At 39.6% G+C, this 24,347-nt stretch overlaps 1 protein-coding gene across 3 annotated transcripts in view; it reads right to left on the reverse strand.

The window, feature by feature from the left end:
- Nucleotides 1-2,793: 2,793 nt before the first annotated feature.
- Nucleotides 2,794-24,347, reverse strand: part of OXSR1 (oxidative stress responsive kinase 1) — a 101,960-nt gene continuing 80,406 nt past the window's right edge. For 2 of the 3 annotated variants that reach the window (XM_046002263.1, XM_046002261.1), the window contains 8 exons: nucleotides 22,762-22,884; nucleotides 17,498-17,533; nucleotides 14,250-14,396; nucleotides 12,720-12,784; nucleotides 8,301-8,353; nucleotides 6,747-6,815; nucleotides 5,830-5,894; nucleotides 2,794-5,421 (listed from right to left, as the gene is read on the reverse strand). In XM_046002263.1, coding sequence (XP_045858219.1) covers nucleotides 5,347-5,421; nucleotides 5,830-5,894; nucleotides 6,747-6,815; nucleotides 8,301-8,353; nucleotides 12,720-12,784; nucleotides 14,250-14,396; nucleotides 17,498-17,533; nucleotides 22,762-22,884 — 633 coding nt within the window. In that variant the 3' untranslated portion in view covers nucleotides 2,794-5,346. The remainder of the gene's footprint in view (nucleotides 5,422-5,829; nucleotides 5,895-6,746; nucleotides 6,816-8,300; nucleotides 8,354-12,719; nucleotides 12,785-14,249; nucleotides 14,397-17,497; nucleotides 17,534-22,761; nucleotides 22,885-24,347) is intronic. The other variant, XM_046002262.1, reaches the window with a different exon arrangement.

Raw genomic sequence — 24,347 nt, forward strand, 5'->3', positions numbered from 1 at the left:
AAGGACTTTTATACAAAATATACAAAGAATTCTTAAAACTCAACAATAAGAAAACAATCTTATTAAAAATGAGCAAAAGACTTTAATGGGCACCTCACTTAAGAATACAGAAAGCAAATAAACATATGGAAAGATGTTCCACAGCACCTCACTAAAGAATTGCAAATTAAAACAAGATAACACTACAGGCCTATCAGAATTGCCAGTCTTTAACACTGACACCACCAAATGGTGGCAAGGATGTAGAGCAACAGAAGCTCTCCCATTCATTGGTGGGAATGCAAAATAGTATATAGCCATGGTGAAAGACAACTGACGGTTTCTTATGAAACTATTCCTTTACCATACAATCCACAATTGAGCTCCTGGGTAATCACCAAAAGGTGTTAAAAAATTCATATCCACACAAAACCTCCATACAGATGTTTACAGCAGCTTTGTTCATAATTTGTCAAGGCTTGAAAGCAACCCATAGGTAAATGGATTAATGAACTGTGGTACATCCAGGCATAGAATATTATTCAGCCCTAAAAAAGAGCTATTAACCCCCTCCCCCCCACACACACACAAAATTGAGACCTGGAAGTGCATATTACTAAGCAAAAGAGGCCATTCTGAAAAGGCTACACACTGTAGGATTCTAAATACATGATACTGCAGAAAAGGCAAAAAACTATGGAGACACTAAAAAGATGAGTGGTTGCCAGGGACTAGAGGGAAGGGAGAGATGGATAGGTGCAATACAAGGAATTTTAGGGTACTGAAGCTATTTTATACAATGATGGGTACATGTCACTATACAGTTGTCTAGATCTGTAGTATATACAACAGCCAAGAGTGAACATGAATGTCAACTATCGTCTTTGGGTGATAATGACGTCAATGTGGGTTCATTAGTTGTAACAAGCGTACCACTCTGGCACAGGTTGTTGACAGTGGGGCAAGCTGTGACTAGATGGGGTCAAGATATGTGACTAGATATGGGAACTCTGTACTTTCTGTTCAATTTCACTATGAAACTAAAACCACTGTAAAAGATGAAGCCTATTTTTTTTTTAAAAGGGCCGAAAGTGTGGTGTAGATGAACTGATCTGAAGGAGAAATTCATAAACTGTTGCACTGAGAATTGCTACTATGAGGAGGTAGAGCTAAGGAAGCAGTCCTCTTGAGAATGCCTGAACTTGTTAGAGAACGGCCAACAGAAAGGCTCCATTTATTCTTGCCCTGCCACCTCTCCCCACAAGCACCACAGTCACTTTTGAGTAACTAGCACTTCCTCTGTCCCAACAATAGTCAGAGTCCACTTTTTAAAGAAGATTTTATTTATTTTAGAGTGAGGGAGAGTGAGTGGGGGGATAGGGCCAAGAGGGAGAGAATCTCAAGCAGACCCAGCCCTGAGGATGGAACCTGACGGGGCTCAACAAGGGGGCTCCATCTCACAACCCTGAGGTCATGTCCTGAGCCAGAATCAAGAGCAGGACACTTAAGCAACTGAGCCATCCAGGCGGTTTAGGGTTCACTTTCACAGCCTGTTTAAGATTTTAGTTTTTCAATTAAGGGACAAAAAGCCTGTAATCTGTACAATATGGAGCTCAGTAAACTAGGAGTGGCCCTTATCATCTGGGAAATTAGAGAGTATGTTCAAGTTCTAGGTTTCTGGTCATAAGACATCTTTCTTCTTGCATAATCATTTAAAGGACAGACAACATTCCTGAGAAACCAAATGAAATGGAATTTCATATTGGCATAAACTAGGAAACTACCAATTCAATATTTCCTTTTTTTTTTTTTAAGATTTTATTTATTTCTTTGACAGGCAGAGATCACGAATGGGCAGAGAGGCAGGCAGAGAGAAGGGGAAGCAGACTCCCTGCTGAGTAGAGAGCCCAATGTGAGGCTTGATCCCAGGACCCTGAGACCATGACCTGAGCTGAAGGCAGAAGCTTAATCCACTGAGCTACTCAGGTGCCCGAAGTCATTATTTCTTTCAAGTTCTAAGATGACAATCCTCTCCAGGATTAGATTTTTTTCACGTTGAACTGCTAAGTATATTTCACACAAAAGGAACATCAGTCAAACTTTTAATTAATCAAGCAATTTTATCTAAGCCAACTGAAATTCTGTGCTATTATTTACAATCTGCTCTGAGAAGAAAAAGTGAGTCATAATTTAAACTCACTTAATTAAGGTGAATGAGATCATTAGCCATCCAGGTGCCTCAGAGTCCACTTTTACAACCCGCTTATCTTGAGAGGAAGATCACTCAGATACAATCCTGTCAATGCCTGAGCTCTGAATTACAAGAATCCACAAGCAGTCCTGTCGCAGAAGGTATTATGATCAAGATTACTTACATGGGAGGTGGAAGAATACAGAGAAGCCTAGACTCTCACATGTAATCCCACCATTTCAATAGCAAAGTCAAATAGCGACAAGCTCAGCCCTGCTCTCAGTTTTCCAAAATGGACTCACAAAGCTTTGAATGTGGCCTCTTTCCCCTATCCAACTGCATAAGCAGAACCAAACAGAAACAACAGTACAGGAGTTTTGTGCCCCATGCTATGAAATTTCCCTGGCCATATCTTATCTCTCCCTTTTGAGATTTCAGTTTCCTCATTTGTACAATGATTTTAAGCTGTCCTAGATCATTTGTAGGTCAATACACACATTTTTTTAGTTTATGTGCACTTTTTCTCCATTTGTGTGAAAAATTAAGTTACTAGTGACTCCTTGACCCACTCCTCACACTCCCCACCAGCAAGCACTGAAGTAAAGAATCCTTACACCGCCACAGACAATTTACTCTTTATTGATTAAAAATGAAGGAAACATGCAGCAAAATACAAAGTCAAAAAAAGGGAGAAGGGAAGGTCAAATATTTTACATCTTCCATAATCTAGCATACGTCATAAGGAGGAACTTCCATTTATTGATACACCATTATTTTATCCTCAGATTATTAAATAGTATCAGCTGGCTCTAGGATTTGGTTCAAAACTTAAGCAAAAAATCCAAACAAATCCATTAGTCATTTCGAATAAGACCATACATTTCACAAACAGCATTGGCACATGTTACCTTGTGCTAAATTAGTCCCTACCCCCAGGGACCAAGGGATCCTGGAGACCTAGAGACAGAGGTGTACCCTAGACCACTGCTCCTTGAAAGGAGTCCAACCTGGGAAGTTTCTGTTCATGTATTCTCTCAGCATCGCTGCGAAAGTCAGCAAAGGGAGTCCACCATACATCACGCAGAAGAAATAACACTGTCCTGGGTCTTGGTGTCTGGCTCCTAATTCCCAGCAGGGCAAACAATGAACTGAAAATAAAGAGAAAGCCCTAGCCCACTTCTATTGGCATGCTTGTCCCACTGCAGTTTAAAAGTCATGGCTGGCTGGGGAAACTGAACACGGCAATGGGCTGCTGCTCACCTCCTGCCTGGGCTCCAGACCACTTCCAAACAGAATGCTAGAACAGAGTGAGGCCACCACCCTCTGGATTTATCAGTAAGTAGATGATGACTCAAAGGTAAGCCACTAGCCTTGTGACAAAGAGGACACTATCTCCTTTTCATATGTTATTCCCATCCCTCTAAAGAAAAAAAAAGAAAAAGGAAAAAAGAAAAAGAAAAGCTAAGTATTTTTCCAGCAGACTGATCAATCTTTTCCCTCTCTAGGCTTGGCAGGCCTCCCACTTTTTACCAATCCTGCTGGGACTCTGGACTTTGGTGTCTGATCCTCTCAATCTACTTTCCTCCCAACGGCCACTCCAAACCCATCCCATCCTTCTCCCCAACATCCACTCCTTTCCCAGTATGCCTCTGCACCCAGGGCAGGGAAAGGAAGCCCATGACTAAAACAACAAGCTCAAAACCAAACAAGACCTGCAACAACTCAGTTGTGGGGAAAGCTTCCAGAGATATTCCAAGAGACAACTAGGTGAAGCAATCTTGTTATTCACATACCAATGGTATTGGAAAGGGCTTGCGTGCGTGATTCTGTAAGAGGCAGCTCTCCCCTTTCCGTGGTGCCAAAGCCCATTTTCATGTGTCGTTTTAAGGCCAGATTGAGTGTCCCTTTCTTATACAAAAACTGGTAGGGCTACTTGCAGTTAGACAGAGGTTGACTGTGAAACAGTAGGAAAGAAAATCGGCCCCACCGATTACTCACATATTGCATTATGAGTGCTTGTTTTTAAACCTAAAGAATAATTTATATTATTTCTATAGAAAATCAAATGAACACTGTCTACTCATAAATCCTAAAAGTCTCGGCACATGTGGTTTCACTTTCCATCCTGGGTCAGGTTCAGCGCACAGAAGTGTGGATCCCCTCCAAAGGGTCAGTGCAGGAGAGGGCTGGAAAGCAGGCCTCGCTGGCCTGGTGAGTCTCCTTTATTGCTGTAGAAAGCTCAGCCTTGCATTTCCTTATGATGTGGAGGCCAGGCAAATTTTCATGGGAGGACTGAGGAGCAGTTTTTCTTCAACTGAATTTTTTAAGATTTGAAAATAAATACTTCCACAATGATATGTGTTATGATTTTTCCTGTTCAAAACCACTGTTGGGGAAATTCACTTTTATAAGCCATTACTTGATGTTTTCGCTAAAAACAGTCCGAAGTTCCACTTTTTAGGATCTGATGGCTGAAGTTCGACTACAGTCAGATGTTTTGCACCAGCTGAAGTTAAGGCTAGCAACCCTTTCTGGAGGGAGTGATGAAGAGGGGTGCCTGAGAGCAGCTTCAGCAAAACGCTTAGAAACATGAACAAAACAAGAACACAGTTTAGGCTGCCTCTTTCTGAGGCTGTGCTTTTTCCTAACAAAGGTTGCTAGAATTCACATCAGATTAAAAAAAAAAAAAATCACTAAATTAAATTCTCTGGGCTCCAGATAAACAATCAACTTTTAATTGCTACTTCAGTGGTGAAGATGTATCCCAAGATGCCCACATCCTGTCAGGTGTGGGAGAACAGGCAGGATGAGGAAGCCCAATATAGCTGCTACTTTCCACCCAGCGCCATCATTGGAGTAAGGCAAGATGAGCTGCCAGATCTCCCTCCTGAGCCTTGAGGCACAGTCCCCTTCCCAGCTGGAAAAAGACAGGGGACATGTACAGTATTTACTAACGGAACTCTTTAAAGGGATGCTGGCCACTGGTGATCCAACTTTTCTTTCCCTGTGGGAAAAGGGGGGAATGATGGCAGGAAGAACATAAAGAAAGACCTCTAAAGCTCCTAGCCGGGAGGTTTGTTGCTGGGTTCTTTGGCAGTAGTGGGTTTAGGCCAACAGAAGCAACAGAGATACGCATGTGTGGAATCTCCTTAGGCCGCCTCTTTCAGGGCTGTGGTTTAGCTGATGCTGAGCTGGGCAAATCCTATTAGTTTACCATCATCAGGAATATCCGAGCCTTCAACACCAGATGCCTAAGAACCAAACAAAATGAGAAGCTGTGGTTATTTGTAAACAAAATTGCACGTAGCAATTAAAACTGATATAAGAATTGTGGGAAGGAAGACAGCAGGGTACAAGTCCTTGGGATACGAGGATGCAGATGAAGGTGTCTCTTCCAGAAAAGGTGGGGTCTGGGTACAAAGCTGGAGTCAGATTGGAAACATTCTCTCTTAAGAGTCAAGGGCCTGGGGTAGGAGGCTTCCTGGAGGGAGAACAGAGGGAGGCCACTCAAAAGGAGACACTGGCCTAAGGCCTTAGGGAGGCTAAATGAACACAATCCACCATATTTTAATATTCTCAGCGTTCAGGGAATATAGAAGCTGGTCTACAGAAGCTGCTGCTGTGTAAGGACAGTTTAATAAAGAGGAAGAAATGAGTACCAGTTTGAAAGTGACAGATCGATTTGACTGAGGTTCTTCCACAATTTTCTGCAAATTCGCTGCCACTGTAATCATACAAACAGAAAGTAATAAGAAGTTAAGTAAATCCATTTCCTACCATATTTTAAAAACTTAAATGATAGCTCAGAATCTTCTATGTTCAACCAAAATGGAAGTGGAATGATAACTCACTCCCCAAACAAAAATTATCTTTTAAACTCAACTTTAAGTAGCACAAATAAATCTTGAATCATGATCAAAGTAACTTTCTTTAAGATGCTGTGTTAACTGGGGCAAGACACACAGGTCAAAGAGGAAGGATCTGCCTACTCATGGGCCAGAAAGCTCTATCCTGGGAGCTGTCGAACTCTGGCCTGCAGCCTACTTCTAGTCTGGCTGTGGGCTAAGAATGGTTTAAAGAGGCTGGAGATAGTGAATGGCCCACAAGCCTAAACTATTCACTAACTGGTCCTTTACAGAAAAACTTTGCTGACTGGCCCTAGACAATGGTCTTTGCCTTCAATAACACATACACATGGGCCGATTGTACCTTTTCTTACTTTCTGCTTATTCCAGAAATAAGCCTCTAATGAGTTTTGCTTACTTCTTTCTTGCTCTATTAGGGGCAGGGTTTCACCCTTCAAAATGAACTAGATATGGCTAAGTTGTGATTATGTCATCAATTCTACTAGAGTCTCCCAGCTTTCACCTACTGTCACTGAAGTCACAAAGTGAAGTATGAAACGAAATTTTCTTTTTTGTGAGGAACTACTACCAATACCAATACCTGTATTTCAGCAATGCCAAGACCATTCCAAGTCCTGTGAGATCCACTCAGTGGACTCAAAGCCTGTTTTCTAGGTCCTAAATACATAGAGACACCAGGGCGCAGGGCAGAGCACAAAGTAGTTACTTACCTATTACTAAATCCCTTCCATCGACAAGGCCAGCAGAAATGAGTTCCTGAGATACACCCTCCGCTGTATCTGCAAGGAAAAAAAAGAAGGTGCTCCATTTCTTGTGCATGCATGTTACTGCTAACTCCTAGAGCAGATGTTGGCACTGCCAGGCCCAAGCTAGCTGCTAAATTCACTGAACCAAAGAGGCAGGGGGTGTTGGTGGGGGGTGGGTCTTCCTTCCACACAAAGGTTTCTCCTACCACTGGGCTCACCTCAGGTGGGAGATTCTCTTAGGTCTAGCTAGAGCGCAGAATCTCTAGCAACCAAATGGCCAGTATCAACTCACCGTAAAGATAACTTGCAATTTGCCAGTGATACTACAGAGGAAAGTCCCATTCTGAGGGCAGCCCTGGCCCCAAGCCCCACCAGCTCTGAGACGTGATGATGTGTGTGCAACATCTTCAGGGCTAGTATAATGGAATGATTTCTTTTCAAGCACATCTTGAAATGACAAATTGTAATCTCTTCTCTTCAGAGATCACATCCCAAGTTTTTTGCTAACACCATTTTCTTTTTTAGTCTGGTGGGCTTTTCTTCATATCTAGTGATTTTACATCGTATAATCCGATCAATGGTTGTAAAAGAAACGCAAAGACAGGGACACAGCACCCCTAACTGATCTCCTCTCCAACTAAGCCAGTGCTGCTGCTTCTTGAGGGTTGAGCACTGAGCCCAAAAGAACAGGAGGAGCTCTGGGGAGTGGGTGGGCACACATTTGTGCCGATGAGCAGCAACTTAAATTAGTTCCTTGAAATGGGACTCTTCCTGGTTTTAAACAGTGAGATGGATACACCTCTGCACACCTGCTTCTGTCCTCTTTCATACTTAGTTGCTGATGATACTGAGACAGCATGAAGAATGAGCACTGCACACAGGATGAATGTGCTGGCTGCTGGCCACCTCCCCAATCTGAACGCTTGAGTAACAAAGGCAAGAAAGAAACAAATCTCATCCCAGGGAGAAGTTCATGGCCAGAAACTATGCCTGACAGGACTCTGCTTCAGCCTGGGAATAGAGGAGGCTAGAAGCCTTGTTTCTTCTTTACTGTCATGGAGAAGTACAACCATGTTCAGTACTGAGAGTGAGAACTCTGCACCCTGACAAGTGTGGATATGAATTCCAGAGGCACCTCTTCCGGCTGTGTGAACGACAAGTTACCTCCCCTCACTCTAAGCCTTGTTTCATCACCTACACAAGGGGGACAATAATCTTCCTTAGGGGAATGTTCTGAGAATTTAATGATAGAAAGCTTAGCATAATGCCTGGCCTACTATGGTAGGGAGTAAATTAGAGCTACACTCATTACTGTTTGTATTATACCAGGTTTTACAAGTGAGGTTAGTAGTAAATAAATTGAGTTTTTATTTTATTCATATGCTACCCAAACCCTTTAAACCAGGAACATTTTCATCATCTTTTAAAAGTAAAATATATCTAAAGGACAAAAACATCACCACACATTTCATTAAATAAATTAGATGTTATTTTGTTTTCAATGTTTTGATGGCTTACCTCTCCCAGGAGTAAACTCGAATCGAATATCATTTAGTTCTTTTTTTGAATTCCTAAAAAAGAAAAGGAAATGTGTAAAATAAATTTCTGGATTTATGCATAATGACTCTGCCAACATATAACAGGAAACCTGTGCCTCAAGAAAAACCATTTTACTCCCATAGATCCTATGACCTATCCTAATGAACTCACACTGCAGGGCTCAGAGCAAACTACTCAGAGTGACCATCTAACCGTCCTACAACCCTTTTAATTGATGTCCTCCAGTAGTCAATATAAAAACCTCGTGCTAACACTATACTTATTGTGAGGAACACTGAGTAATACACAGAACTGCTGAATCATTATATTATACACCCGAACTAATATAGCACTATACTTTAAATGGGGAAAAAACTACCTAAGCACAAAGTAAGAAAAAAACAAAAACAAAATGCCCTCATGCTTTTGAGGAGATTCTTTTTATTTTATTTTTTTTAAAGATTTTATTTATTTATTTGACAGACAGAGATCACAAGTAGGCAGAGAGGCAGTCAGAGAGAGAGAGAGATGGGGAAGCAGGCTCCCCGCTGAGCAGAGAGCCGATGTGGGGCTTGATCCCAGAACCCTGAGATCATGACCTGAGCCGAAGGCAGAGGCTTAACCCACTGAGCCACCCAGGCACCCCTTGAGGAGATTCTTTTATGCCTACTTCCACCCTTAGTCCCATTAAGATATCATATAAACTAAGAGGAAAATGTACGTGCACAGGAAGGTATAATTAAAATGATACAGGATGAAAAAATCAGTATCCAAATAACACAACTCAACACCAAAAACCCCCAAATAATCCAATTTAAAAATGGGCAGAAGACATAAACAGACATTTTTCCAAAGAAGACATCCAGATGGCCAACAGACACATGACAAGATACTAAATATCACTCATCATCAGGGAAATGCAAGTCAAAACCACAATGAGATATCACCTTCCTCTTGTCAGAATGGTTGGAATCAACAACACAAGAAACAACATGTGTTGGCGAGGATGTGGAGAAATAGAACTCTTGCACACTGTTGGTGGGAATGCAAACTGGTGTAGCCTCCATGGAAAACAGTATGGAAATTCCTCAAAAAGTTAAAAACAGATTTAACCATATGATCCAATAATTACACTACTGGGTATTTACCCAAAGAACAGAAACACACTGATTGAAAGGAATACATGCACCCCTATGTTTACTGTTGCATTATTTACAATAGCCAAGATATGGAAGCAACCCATGTGTCCATCGATTGATGAATGGATAAGATATGTGTATATACAGTGGAATATTACTCAGCCATAAAAAAGAATGAACTCTTGCCATCTGCAACAACATGAATAGAGCTACAGAGTATAATGCTAAGGGAACTCAGTCAGTCAGAGATGGGCAAAAACCGTATGATTTCACTCCTATGTGGAATTTAAGAAACCAAACAAATGAACAAAGGAAAAAAGAGACAAACCAAAAAACAGATTCTTAACTATACAAACTGATGGTTCCCAGAGGGGCGGTGGGAAGGGGACAGAGAAATAGGAGATGGTGATAAGAGTACACTTATCTTGATGAGCAATGAGTACTATATACAGAATTACTGAATCGCTGTATTATATACCTGAATCTAACACCAAATGTTAACTGGAATTAAATTATTTTAATACTGGAATTAAAAAAAATTTTTTAAATGTGTGGTAGCATTAAAAAAAAAAAAAAAAAAGAGGATACCCTTTTCCTCCTCACTCCCACCCCAGGCTCCCCTAGAAGAGTGCCTTGCCCACTACAGGTGCTCAGTCTTGGCAGCCTCACAAAATGAAATACATGAATGCTCCCCCAAATTCCACAGGAGTTCAGACAATGAGGGGGAAGGAAAAGATGAGAAAAGGAGTTGGACCCATACTGGCAGCAGAGTTAATACATGGCTCCAGCGGTGAGGGACAGTTACTGTAATCACTCAGCAAACCATATACTGAGATTAACCAGGCTCCCTGGAGGTTCTGATTAAAGGTGGGCATTTAGAATAATATACGTAAAGGCAGACATGCTTGTTCACTAAAGACCCAAATCCACTTTATCTAAACAATGCAGAGGGCTAGGTCTACCTGATGGGTACGTGAAGATGTTCCTGAAGTTGTGTTTAGAATGTAGCTACCCGTCTCTAACACAATCTATCCCCAAATGATTTTCCCCTTCGTACTGCCTTCTCTTTGTACCTGTATACAGATTTATACATCTGCATGTATACCACCCGAAGTGTCTTTAACCTGTGGTAAGTACATAAAACAAATCAGCTTCCAAGCTAGATGTGACTAACAAGTGAGGCATTTTATTCACTCTTTACTTAGTATCCTGCCACAATAACCAACAGTGTGATATACAGTCTTCTTGATACATAATTGGTCAATCCATTCTTTCTGAAAGCTGAATAAAAAGATTGAACATTCAGCATCATTTTAGTGATTGAGCTGGCATGCTAAGCACAAATCCTTCAGAGACAGCAAGACAGTAAACCGGACAAAATATGTTTACCGTCTCTTCTAGTGGTTTCACCTCAGAGTCTTCATCAGTGAGAGAGAGAACAGAGTTTCTTCTTCCATAAACAAGTCTGGAACACAGCCCACTAAAAAAACACTCTCTCAAAAAGCTAGTTGTATCACTTACAAGTAAGTATCTTCTCTAACTTCCTGAAGCACAGGTCAAATATAAGTTTTGTACTATTAGCTGCTACATGATTTAAAAAAAAAAAGTTTTTAAAAGAGGCAAGTGGCATTCTTTTTGCACAATCAGAATTGGACAAGATTGGGGCGCCTGGGTGGCTCAGTGGGTTAAGCCGCTGCCTTCGGCTCAGGTCATGATCCCAGGGTCCTGGGATCGAGTCCCACATCGGGCTCTCTGCTCAGCAGGGAGCCTGCTTCCCCCCCCCCCCTCTCTGCCTGCCTCTCTATCTACTTGTGATCTCTCTCTGTCAAATAAATAAATAAAATCTTTAAAAAAAAAAAAAAGAATTGGACAAGATTGAGGCAAACCATGAGAGACTATGGACTCTGAAAAACAACCTGAGGGTTTTGAAGGGGCGGGGGGTGGGAGGTTGGGGGAACCAGGTGGTGGGTAATAGGGAGGGCACGTATTGCATGGAGCACTGGGTGTTGTGCAAAAACAATGAATACTGTTAAGCTGAAAAAATAAATAAATTAATTAAAAAGAAAAAAAAAGAATTGGACAAGATTATCAAGACACTTTAATGAGTCCAAAACTATCTGTGATGAGACTAGGTATATTGATTAGGCTTTTGTAAAGGAAAGTAATCCAATCTGCTTTCTTCACACTGATGGCACAGTTTCATTGCTCTGGGTGGTGGAATCAAAACATTCTCAAAAAAGGTCTCCCTGCTTCTATCTCTGGTTATGGTCATACTGAGAAGATGACTAGAAATTTGTATGTGGGAAGAGGAATGAGTCCACGGTAATTCAAGGAAACCCTTTTAAAAAATGTTAGTAGTAAAGAAGGTCTGAGTTGTCTCAGGTGATGCTTTTAATTTCACAAACAGAACGAGACCCGATTAGAACAATACAACAGCCACTGCTAGCTTAACAAGAAAGCTCTGCAATCCTAACCCAACTACCTCCAAGAGGAGAGGGTCAGAATGAACAGACTGCCACCTATGGCACATCTGTGAGCAATCTGTCAGAGCCTGGCTATAAGCCCCACCAAGAACCAACGACTCAGAACACCTGCTGTAAAACAAAGAGACCAAATATATTCTCAGAGGGTTTTCCTTTCATCTTTTAAGAACAAGGCTTTGATATGATCTATCACAATCAGAAAGCACTCCACTCTTGGGTCAGTTGATTGCAGAGTCCACGATATATGGTCAAAATTACAAGCCTAATCTTCAGATAAGCCAACCAGTGCTGTTCCCCTAAAAACTGTTCCTCAGTTACAGACCATACTCAATTACAGAACCTAAACTAGCTGTATTGAAAAACGACTAATGGAAAAACAGCTAAGAGAATGTGTTAACATCCATGTCCTTGCAATGTTGGTATTACTTTTTTTTTTTTTTTTAAGATTTTATTTATTTATTTATTTATTTATTTGGGAGGAGCAGAAGAAGAGAGAATGTTAGGCAGTGAGTGTGGAGCCCGATACAGGGCTTGACCTCACAACCCTAAGATGAAACCAAGAATCGGACGCTCAACTGACTACGCCACCCAGGGGCGTACAGGGGCCCTGTAGCTCTTACTTCTGAGGGAAACAATACCCCTGCGATGCCCAGCACTTGATACTGGGGGGCACACAATCTTGTCCAGGCACGGACTATTAGAAAAAAAGAGTCCCTTTCAAAGAGAAAATAGCACATTTAGAGTATGCAGGAAACAAACAGAAGATGTTTACTTACCTTAATCTGAGTACTAGGCTGATTGGGATCTTGGTTTCTTGTGAGCCTGCTCCTGAAGGCAGAGCCTAAAAAACATTGAAAGGTATAAAGTCAGCGTCTGGACTACTAAGCATGAAGGTGACTAATGGTCATCAGCAGAGAAATGTCCACATGGCAGCAATTTCCTTTACTCTCGGTGAGGCCAGACCCAGACCAGGGGCTGGGACATTCCCTGGTATGGCAGGACGTGCACTCTGAGGCAGCAACAAGAGCTCAATGTCAACCTGAGGCAAGCACAATTTAAAAGAGAATTCTCAAACCCACATGAAATTCCATACATAGCCACATTTATATTTTGTTTACTCAGATCCTTCTTTCCCTCCACAAGGGTGAAAGACAGTAAAACTGGGGTTCTTTCCTTTAAAAAAATCTGCTAGTGTATCATGTAGGATACAAGGTAGGATCTAAATCGTCTGCCCCTTAGGAATCCACCCATCCTGAGATTCCAGATCTTTTAATGGGTAAATTAATCCTCTCTGCATTGTAAGCTATCCCCTGTGTACTACAGAATATATATTCTACTTAAGTAGTTTATAAAGTAAATCCAATCTTTCCATCAGTTTTCCTACAACAACTGTATCTTTTTAGATATGAAGGAAAGAAATGGAAAGCTTGGGTCTGATGAAAAGACTACATGAAGCCAGCACCATGACTAACTGGAAGCTCTTAGAGCAGTGGCCTCCAAAGGCAGATCACCACCACAATGCAAAAGGAAAAAAATCAGAGAACTTCCATCTTTACTTCTTTCCTTTGTTTTCTTTCCTTTCCTTTCCCTTCCTTCCTTTCTTTCTCTTTCCTTTTTTCCCCCCAAGATTTATTGATTTATTTATTTGACAGAGAGGTAGAGAGCACAGCAGGCAGAGGGAGAAGCAGGCTCCCCACTGAGCAGCAGGGAGCCCGATGTGGAGCTCGATCCCAGGACCCTGGGATCATGAACTTAGCTGAAGGCAGATGCTTAACTCACTGAGCCACCCAGGTGCCCCCATCTTTACGTTTTTCAGTCTAAAATGTTAGAACCAAAAAAATGAAGTTTCTAATATTTAATAAGTGAACAGACTCTGGAAACCTCACATCATGTGTTATGCACAGTATTTGAAGTTTCCTGAGGGAACACAAGGAGCAATTCACAGACAAGGAGGCCAGTGCCCTCCTTCCTTTGACTGCTTTCAGTGTATGAGGATTTAATGATGTCTGTGTGTAACTGATGATGGGCATCACAGACTATATTACATAACTACAACAAAACCAACTTCCCAAATTTCTGATATTTGGAATGTTTCCATTGTTAACTTATTTTGCTGCTTAAAAGCCTGTATGATCCTTGAAAAGTTCTCTTATCGGCATACACTGAAAACTGTGAAAACAGAATTTCTAACTTGTTTTAAAAACTACTACAACATCAACCTTATTCCATAAGGTGCTGCTCCACATCAGTTTCTGCTTTCTTCCTCTACCCAGAAGACCGGCCATTGAAGTGCACTCCTGCTTTACCTGAGCTGTTTTTGCTGGCTCTGCTGGGGGTGGGGGAGAGACTTGAGTTGGCTGTGCAGGCATGTGCCCAGCTGGGTGAGGTAGATGAGCAGTAATCTGTTCTGGAACTTGGAGTAAAGTACCCACGGGATCAGTTGTTGGAAACAGCTGTAACAGAAACGTACACACAATGCTGCTTAGTTGAGTGGAAAAGGAGGCAGGTCTACTGATGGGCAAGCAGAGCCTCCCAGGGTGACATTTTCCGAGTAGTTTTTGTGTAGTGTACTGCCACATCCCTACCTCTCTTGAATACATCTGTTTCAAATGGAAGTCAAATATTCTACTAGGCTTTATTGTTTGTAACAACTTTTTTGAGGTGTAATTCACATCCCACTAAATTCACCCACTGTTACAACTGGATGATTTCTAGATGATATTCTAGCAAACATCACTACAATCTAGTTTTAGAACATTTTCATCAACTCAGAAAGTTCTCTTGTGCCCATTTACATTTAATTCCTGCTCCCACACCCAGCCCTAGGTGACCACTGACCTACTTTCGGTCCCCATCAGTTTGTCCTTTCCAGATCCTTCACATAAATAAAATGCACGCACTCTGTTGTGTCTGCCTTATTTCACTTAGCACAATGTTCTGAGTTTAGCTGTATTATAGCCCACAGTTTGCTTTTATTCCTTCAGAATAAAATTTCATTGCATCACATTTATTTTTAACTACATCTATTCTATTTCCTTTGCCCAATAAAACAGCACCTCTAAGACACAGATTTAAGCAGTAAATCTTCTACAGAAGCTACATTTTTCTAGGTCTGAAAACCTTCCACGACTTAAAAAGAAAGACAATCAGTGATTCACTAACGAATCTGAAATGCTTTTCAAAACAGATATAAAGCTTTATAACCAACACAGACATTATGTATATAATTTTATAAATTTTTAATATTTATAAATATTAAATTTCTAAATTTTAAATTTATAATATTTTATAAATTTTAATTATGTAATATGGGGACAAAAGACTGATGCTGAGTCGAAAATAAAATTAAACTATTCAAAATTACAAGTTGGTTAAAAAAATACTAAAGTTGGCTACAATTTAGAATTGAAAGAAAAAAACTGAAAGGGCAACAAAAGAGGTCTAATAGATGATATTACGTAAACCAAGTTAAGAGACAAAGTAGTATAATTTTGTGTTCCTTTAGCTTCATAGAGAGGAAATTAAAAGTAACTCTGGTTCTGGATTTTGACAGAAATACAGAACATTAAGATTACTTTTGAAAATGTTAACATTAAGTATTAGCATTATTTCAAAAGGAGCCTCCAAACTGCATACACGTATTTACCTATAATAAGAAAAGAAATGTTAGACAAAAATCAAGAAATGAACTGATATGGAGAAACTGGAGCCTTGTGCACTGCAGGTGGGAGTGGAGAATAGTGCAGCCACTATGGAAAACGGTAAGGTGATTCCTCAAAAAAAATTAAAAACAGAATGATCCCCTTCTGGATACAGACCCCCACAAAGCAGGAACTGAAATTGAAATTGGAATTGAAAGCAGGAACTAAAAAAATATTTATTATGTAGCCATGTTCACAGTGGAATTATTCACAATAGTCCAGAGGTGAAAGCAACCCAGTGTCTGTCCCGTCAAACAGAGAAACAAATGTGGTAGATATATACAATGGAGTATTATTCAGCCTCAAAAAGGGAGGAAAGAAGGAAATTCTGACACATTACATGGGTGAACCTAGAGGGCATTACGCTGGGTAAGATGAGCTGGTCACAAAGGACAAATACTGTGTGAGTCCACGTACATGAGGTATACAGAAAGCAGTAGAATTCAGACATAGTAGAGTGGCTGCCAGGGGTAGGGGGTGGAAAACATGGGATGATTGTTCATCTGGAGATGGACAGTGGATAGCAGTGTAACAGTGTGAATGTACTAAACGCTACTGACCTATACTCTTAAACATGGTGAAGATGGGAACTTTTACGTCATGTGTACTTCACCAGGGATTTCAAACCCAACGACAGAATAAGGAGCGCAGGAGTATGAGTATGAGCACCTGGAAGTCCGTGTGGGGGCGCTACTGAGGCAAAGGGACAAGGAAAAGATCACAGAACAACTCCGGATCGTCTATAAAATGCCCTCTCCATCAACTGTGGAGAAACTAAGAATTAGTCAAGATAAAGTAAGCATAAAAAATAATCTTAAATTCTCAGAAGATTACAAGAAAAAAAGTTATTTCTTGCACACACTTCGTCTCTATCTCTGGCCAGCAGAGGCTAAATTTGGTACCATCCTCGTTCGGGGATACAGGCTGTGGTGGCAGGAGCCAGAGCACCCAGGGAACAACCGAAGGGCTCTTCTTCCTGCTGGCATTTTCCTGCCCAAAGCCACTGCTATGAGCATGAGTAACTTCAAGGGGTAGGGAGATGCAATTCCACCATGCAGCAAGAAGAGGAGCCAGAAATCCTAGTGAACTACAGTTCTGCTATTAAGTTGTTAGATACTGGCCTATAAATATGCTACAGTACAATATTTTAGTCTTAAACAATACTATGTGCACAAATCCTGTACTTAACGGTGTGCAAAAATCATATGCCATCCACACAAATCAAGTAGAAAAATAGGTACTTCTAAGCACCAGGGCAAAATCAAACTGATTTAAGGGGGCAAGACGTGTATCATGAAACCAAATACTGAGCTTGTAATGCAGGCTGCCAGAAGGAAGAATGTATCACAGAATGTATCTCCAGAAATAATTGTTACCTTCAAGAAATGAGCATAAGGCAGGCCAGCCTAACAGGACTCTGTTTAGTAGGATTCCTGTCACCAAAAGACAAGAACTAAAGAAAACAGAATCTACATGACAAAAGACATGGGGTGGGGGGTACAGACAAAAACAAAAAGTAGCATATGACAAATCCCTGGACAGATTAATGCAATAAGACGACTTTCCACATGAAGCTACCCAAGCCAGAAAAGTCATTCATAAAATCAGGTAAGCAAGGAAGGAACAACTTTCTGAGTCTTTAGGTCAACTTTTAAATTAGTGCAACAGCATCAACTTACTGGAGAAGTCCATTTAAACTCAGAAATCAATACCTCCAGTGAAATCTGATTGCTCAGAATGAGCAATGAATTCTCATTCTCACTTAGGCCCATATAAAAAGATGTGCTTAACATTAAAACCAAACCAAAACAAAATGACTGGTTTTTTAATGATTCAAAACCACAACTACTTACCTCAGAATTTGATAATGGTTCTTTCACTCGGGGAGACTAAAAGAAATACAAAAAAGGCTTATTAACTCAAAACTTAGGTTACTTATAGTCAGTTCCAAACTGCACAGAATGTTGAAACGCAAGTAAACTCCATTTCATTCTGATCCATAAGTTAAGTCACTGGTAACTCTATTGAGTTTTCTAGAAAAAGAAAATATCATGATACTATTGTATTCTTTGTCCAGGTGGCCTTTAATACATCAATGTCTTATGGTATTTTAAAAGTTCACAACTTGAGGTTTGTTTTTTTGTTTTGTTGTTTTTTAAAATTTATTTGACACACAGAGATCACAAGCAGGCAGAGAGCCAGGCAAAGAGAGGGGGAAGCAGGCTACCTGCCCAGCAGAGAGCCCGATGCGGGGCTCCATTCCAGGACCCTCAGATCATGACCTGAGCTGAAGGCAGAGGTTTAACCCACTGAGCCACCCAGGTGCCCCACAACTTGAGGTTTATAACCAAATATAATGGGACTGAGTTCTCAGGCAATAGGAGGTCACATTCTTTTTTTTTTTTTTTTTTTTAAAGATTTTATTTATTTATTTGACAGACAGAGATCACAAGCAGGCAGAGAGGAATGCAGAGAGAGAGGAAGGGAAGCAGGCTCCCTGCCGAGCAGAGAGCCTGATGTGGGGCTCGATCCCAGGACCATGGGATCATGACCTGAGCCGAAGGCAGAGGCTTTAACCCACTGAGCCACCCAGGCACCCAGGAGGTCACATTCTTCAAAGTACAATTCTTTCTACTAATCATGAACATACTATTTTTTAAATTTAAATTCAATTAGCCAACAAAAAATACATCATTAGTTTCAGATGTAGAGTTCAATAATTCATCAGTTGTGTTTAACACCCAGTGTTATCATGAACATATTATATATATAATATCCCAGACCAAATGTAAGCCTTCAAGCTAATTATCCAATACATCTTCAAAGCAGAGTAATTCAGGTTATGGGCTTTAATGAAGAAAACTCTCGAGTCAAAACTGAAAAACCAGTTGTAATCTGCCATATGAACATCTAAGCTAAATTTATTTAGTAAATCATAACATCAGTGATTCTGGATACAGGCAATTGGAGATACAAAAACAAAACAAAACAAAACACCCTTACCCTATATCTAAACAAATACCAATTTATGGTCAATGCTACCAAGTGTCAATTTAGACTACCTAAAAGGTCAGATTCTCCAGCTTAGGTTTTCGTGAATTTTCATCACCACTTTATTAAGTAGAATCAAGGTTCAGGTGATAACTAACATATCACAGCAACTATACTGGCCAAACCAAACCTTTAAAAAAAAACTTAGTATTTGGACATAATTTCAAACTTACAGACAAGTTGTTAGAATGAGAATCATTAACCTTTCTTCCTTATCTGCTTTCCCTATTTAAGATGTTCACTTTCTCTCTTTTTAAATAGATATACATATATATTTAATCAGTCATATTGTTCCTATACCATTTGAGAGTAAGTTGCATATGTCCTAGCTGCTTACCATTGAACAGCCACTGTGTATTTCATAAGAACAGGAATATCCTCTTATGTAAATTCACACTACTAAAGTTATCAACTTCTGTAAATTTCACAATAATGTCAATTTTAATCACAGAGTCAAGGCTCTTCCAAGTTCTCCAGTATGTAGTAATTATATTCCCCTTCCAACTAATGGCAATTTTGAAGAGACACTTCAAGTCCTGTAAATATCCTGCTCATTAAAAATTTCCCCTGGATTTAGCAACTGCTGATGATCCTTGTCTGACCTAATCTTTATTGACTGCTTTATCATGACTATAAAATGATGATATTCCCCTCCAAAACTCTTCCACACTTACCAGTCAGCACTGGCAATTTATTGTAATGAAGAATTAGCAACCCCCCCCCTCACTTATTTATCCATCTATTCATTATTGGCATGGATTCAAGGATTCCAATTTTTAAAATGACTTACAATTAATTTATTACTACACTTAGTCATTTTGATAGTTAAATTCTAATTTGGTGAGTGGGAGCTCACTCAACCTGGTGCACCTGTTATCAAATTATGACTTTCTTTTTTAATAAAAAACCTTTCTTTTTCACAAAAGAAGATATTCCAGATTCATCTTGTATTTTCCCCATGTAAGCCTCAGAATCATCCATTTCTCCAAGGAGCCCTCATTCTTTTAGTAGAGAATGACATTAAAGACAAGATCTGGGCTCACTGTTACTGCTTTCCTGGCTCTCTGCATACCTGATAATCTTTGATTAGATGCCAGATGCTGTGAATTTTACTTTGTTGCAAGCTGATAATTTTGTATTGTTATAAATCTTCTCAAGCTTTGTTCTGGAATACACTAAAGTTACTTGGAAATGGCTTAAGCCTTTTGGATCTTGCTTTTATGAGTTGTTAGTTGGATCTGCAGCAGGGCTCAGTATAGGGCCATATGCTCCCCAATACTTAGATAAGACCTTTCTGAGAACTCTTCCCAATGCCTTGTGAATTACAAGTTTCTCCACTCTGACTGGTGGGAAGAGGCACTGTTCTTGACTCTTTGTGAGTGCTGGGCACTGTCACCCAGTCTCAGGTAGTTTTCTCACATGTATTTCTTAAAGAGTATTCTGCTGAACACTCAAAAAGGAAGCTCTGTAGACTTATAAACTTCTCTCTCTGTATAGCTCTCTCCTCCCTGGTACTCTACCTTATCAATTTCATCTGCCTCGGTCTCCTTGGATTCTTAGCCCTATTGCCTCAACTCAGGAAAACACTCTTCAAGCTATAATGAAGGGAATAATCAAACAAAACTGCTCCACAACTGACATAAGTGTTAGAATGAGCAGAGAAGGACACTAATATAGCTATTTTAACTATACTGTAGTTACTACATCTCACATTACCTTCAAAAAGTAAGACATGAAGGTATAAAAATGAACAAACACAAAATCAAACTTAAAATATTTAATATCTGTGATACAAAATAGATTGAATGGGATTAGCAGCATTAGGCACCGCAGAAGAAAAGATGAATGAACCTGAAAGCCAGCAGTACAAACTGTGCAAAATGGGACTGAGTAAAAAGAGAATTTTTAAAAAATGAAAAGAAAATCAATGAGCTGGCAATTTTAAAGCAACTTAATATACAAGTTACTGGAGTCTCCAAAGTGCATGAAGGGCAGAAGAAAGTATCTGAAAATATAATGGCTAAAAAATTTCCCAACTTGATAGAAACCAATAAACCCACAGATGCAAGCTCAATAAACCCCAAGCACACAAAACATGTAAATAAACCAACCAAACAACCAAACTAGGCATCAAATTGCTCAACTCTATTCAAAAAGAAAAAAATCTTAAAAGCAGCCAGCGTAAAGATGCATACAACTTATAAAAGAACAAGGCAAGGATACCAGCAGATTTCTCAAAAGAAACAATACAAACAAGAATATGGTGAAACAACGTCTTTAAAGTACTGAAAGAAAGAGCCTATCAATCTAAAAGTTTATACTTAGCAAACATATCTTTGCAAAACAAAGTGAAACAGAGACATTTTCAGACAAAAACCTGAAAGAAATCAACACCAGCAGATCCACATCACAAAAAATGTTAAGGAAAGTTCTTCAGAAAAAAGAAAATGATATAAAGACAGAAATTTGGATCTACACAAGAGTCTAAAATGAACATGTGCGGAATTTTGTCAAAGTTTTTTCAGAACATATGAAAATAAGAGTATGACTTGTTTTCTCAGTAGGCCATTAGATTTTGTCGAAGTTTTTTCATCTATCTTTAGGCCTATTAATATGATAAGAATTCCTAATATTGAACCATCCTTGCAGACTACCCCACTTGATGATCGTGTGCATTTTCAACGTAATTCAATTTAAACAAGACTTTCCTTTTACAAAAGAATTCATGTCCCCAAAAGAGTTACAGAATATGAGAAATACAGAAAATTACTTATTTTGAGAACAAATTCTATAATTTTCTAAGCTATTTACATGCCAGTGTATTAGGTTATAAAAAAGCTGTTGTAAGTATTTCAGAACTACAAGATTTTATTTTCATTTATTTTTAAAGATTATTTATGTATTTATTTGAGTGACAGAGAGAGAGCAAGAAAAAGCACAAATGGGGAGGAGATGAGGAAGGAGCCTCCATGTGAGCTGGAAGCCTAACGCAGGGCTCTATCCTAGGCCTCTGGGATTATGACCTGAGCCTTTGAAGGCAGATGCTTAATGGACTGAGCCATCCAGGCGCCACCCAAACTACAAAATTTTAAATAAATTTCTCTTGCAGATGGCTAGGGGATAATAATTCTGGCTTCCTTTGATCACTTCAATGTAACATTATAAAACAATATCGATTTAAGGAGGAATCATATAAAAAGTAAGGAGAAAAGAAAGCTGTCTCACATTTTAATAAACTCACAATCCTATGTAAACAAGTGTTTATATATATATTTTTAAAGAACTTTCCAAGGTTAGAATGTTAATAAATTTTTGCCGATTCTCATTAGCAAGGTCTCTGCAAAGTAAAGCGTTACTTCTAGCTTTGCAAAAAGACTTCATCTGATAAGATCAACAAATATTCAGTGCTGATCAGCAAAGTCATGAGTGCTATGGCAGAGGAGATCTTACAGGCAGGAAGAGATATACCATCTACCCACCACTAATACAGAAAGGTTTTAGGCAGTCAAGGCTGTGATGAACCTCAAACATTAATATTTCCCATACATATTTCTATTCCTGGGAATGAGTCCTAACAATCAACTTGAGGCATTAACTTTAGGAAAGAGTGATGGGAAAAAAACAAAACAAGCTTTGTCTTCACTGCTTCAAGCAAACACATACACAGACACACACAACCATCCAGGATATAGCAACTAGTATATATACTAGTATATATACTAGATATACTGTTCAGTGATCGCTTCTTCTGCAATGTTTAATCAGTCATCAGTCCTATCCAGTGTACTCTCATCTCAGACCCAGTTTACATCTCTAGATTTTGGCCCTTTTTATATACCGTAAATATCATATTCAAACAGATAGATGTGTCAGTCCACTCTTCCATGTAGGATTAAATGGGCTCCTATGGTTACTAACGTCTTCAAGGAAATTCTGTCATTAATACTTGTATTTTCTATGTTTTAGATGGTTAAGCTGAACAGAAGCAGAGAATATAACATCATCTCAGAGGCTTCAAACAAGAAGACAGAGCTCTGTCTTAAGCATAGAGTTTAACAAGACTTACCCTGAGTTGTGAAATTGCTGCTTTCCCTTCCTCACTTTCTTCATCAAATTCGTCATCACTCCACTCCCAGCCACCATCTTCTGTCTTATGAAGGCGACCACTGGAACCTGGTACTCTCCGAACCTGCACATGAGGAAGAGAGATGTGGATTATGGTAGTGTTTGATATTTACTATATATACTGTATGTGTCTTGCACCCCTCCCTTGCTCTCTGTGCTCCACTACCTACCTGTCTTTACTCCAACCACTGACTTTCCCTATACATCTATACTCTTGGGCCCAAGCGCCATCCAAATCCTTTCTATGTGAAGTCACAGACCAAATCTTACTAATGGTTTCATGCTGAGAGATTTGAAAAATTTTTCTTCAGCCCCCAAAATAAATAAATCCAAGACAGAGAAGATTCTGGTTTTTTCAAAATTTTAAATTTAAAAATCACAATTATACCTAGAGTTTCAAGAGCACTGTATCTGGGTGGCTCAGTGGTTAAAGCCTCTGCCTTCGGCTCAGGTCATGATCTCAGGGTCCTGGGATCGAGCCCCGCATCGGGCTCTCTGCTTGGCGGGGAGCCTGCTTCCCCCTCTCTCTCTGCCTGCTTCTCTGCCTACTTGTGATCTTTGTCTATCAAATAAATAAATAAAATCTTTTAAAAAAAAAAAGAAGAAAAAGAAAAATAGCAATCTTCTTTTATCCTCTTACAGGGAACCACTTTCAACTCATTCTAGCATATTCTTTGTAAATTCATATTCCTTTAAGTAATGTGTTATTATTACCCCTTGATTCTTTGGTTTTAAGGATTACCTACTAGACTTCCCACTATGAAAGATGAGAATTTAACCCTATTATCAACCCCCATAACTCTTTTCTCAAGATACAGTGAAATTTTGGTTAAATCAGTATTCAGTGTTTCACCACATGATTTCATTAATGAGACAGTTAGGCCTTATTGTATATTACAATTACTTTTCTTTCTTGTGTAACCTTTTTATTTCCCTTGGAATTAATAATATTTGCTTATTTTCATGTACTTATCATATTTAGCCCCAAACTGTCTCCCAGTTGTGTAAATCTCCTCTCACCACATTCATATGCATTAGGTACTTCTCAGGATCACCTTCTAGAGGAAGATGCTACACCAGCCTCCTGATCTGCTCCAACCTAGACTGGTTTCTCAGATCTCCCTCTATCACCTGCCACATGACTTCCTCTTTCTCAGTTTAAGTACTTCCTCCATTATTAGCATGGCACACTAATTAAAGCCATGCATTTCTCAACTTTGATTCCATCCCTAGAATGTACAGTTTACCTGGTTTAAGAAAAAAAAAAGTCTGGGTTAGTAGAAATCATTTTCTTTCATAACACTATATATAACTGCTTCGCTGTGACCTGGCTTGTAGGGGAGCTACGGATGTCATTATGATATCCAACACCGTCCATGATCTTTCCCCCTTCTCTGGAAGCTATATAATCCTCTTTTTGCCTCTAGTATTCCAGCAATGTGTCTTAGTGCTGGTCTATTTCCATTCATTCTGCTACGTACTTGTGCTTTTTTAATCTGGAAATTTGTGACTATCCATTGGAAATTT

The sequence above is a fragment of the Meles meles genome, chromosome 4 (assembly GCF_922984935.1).
Source record: "Meles meles chromosome 4, mMelMel3.1 paternal haplotype, whole genome shotgun sequence".
NCBI classification, from domain to species: Eukaryota; Metazoa; Chordata; class Mammalia; order Carnivora; family Mustelidae; genus Meles; species Meles meles.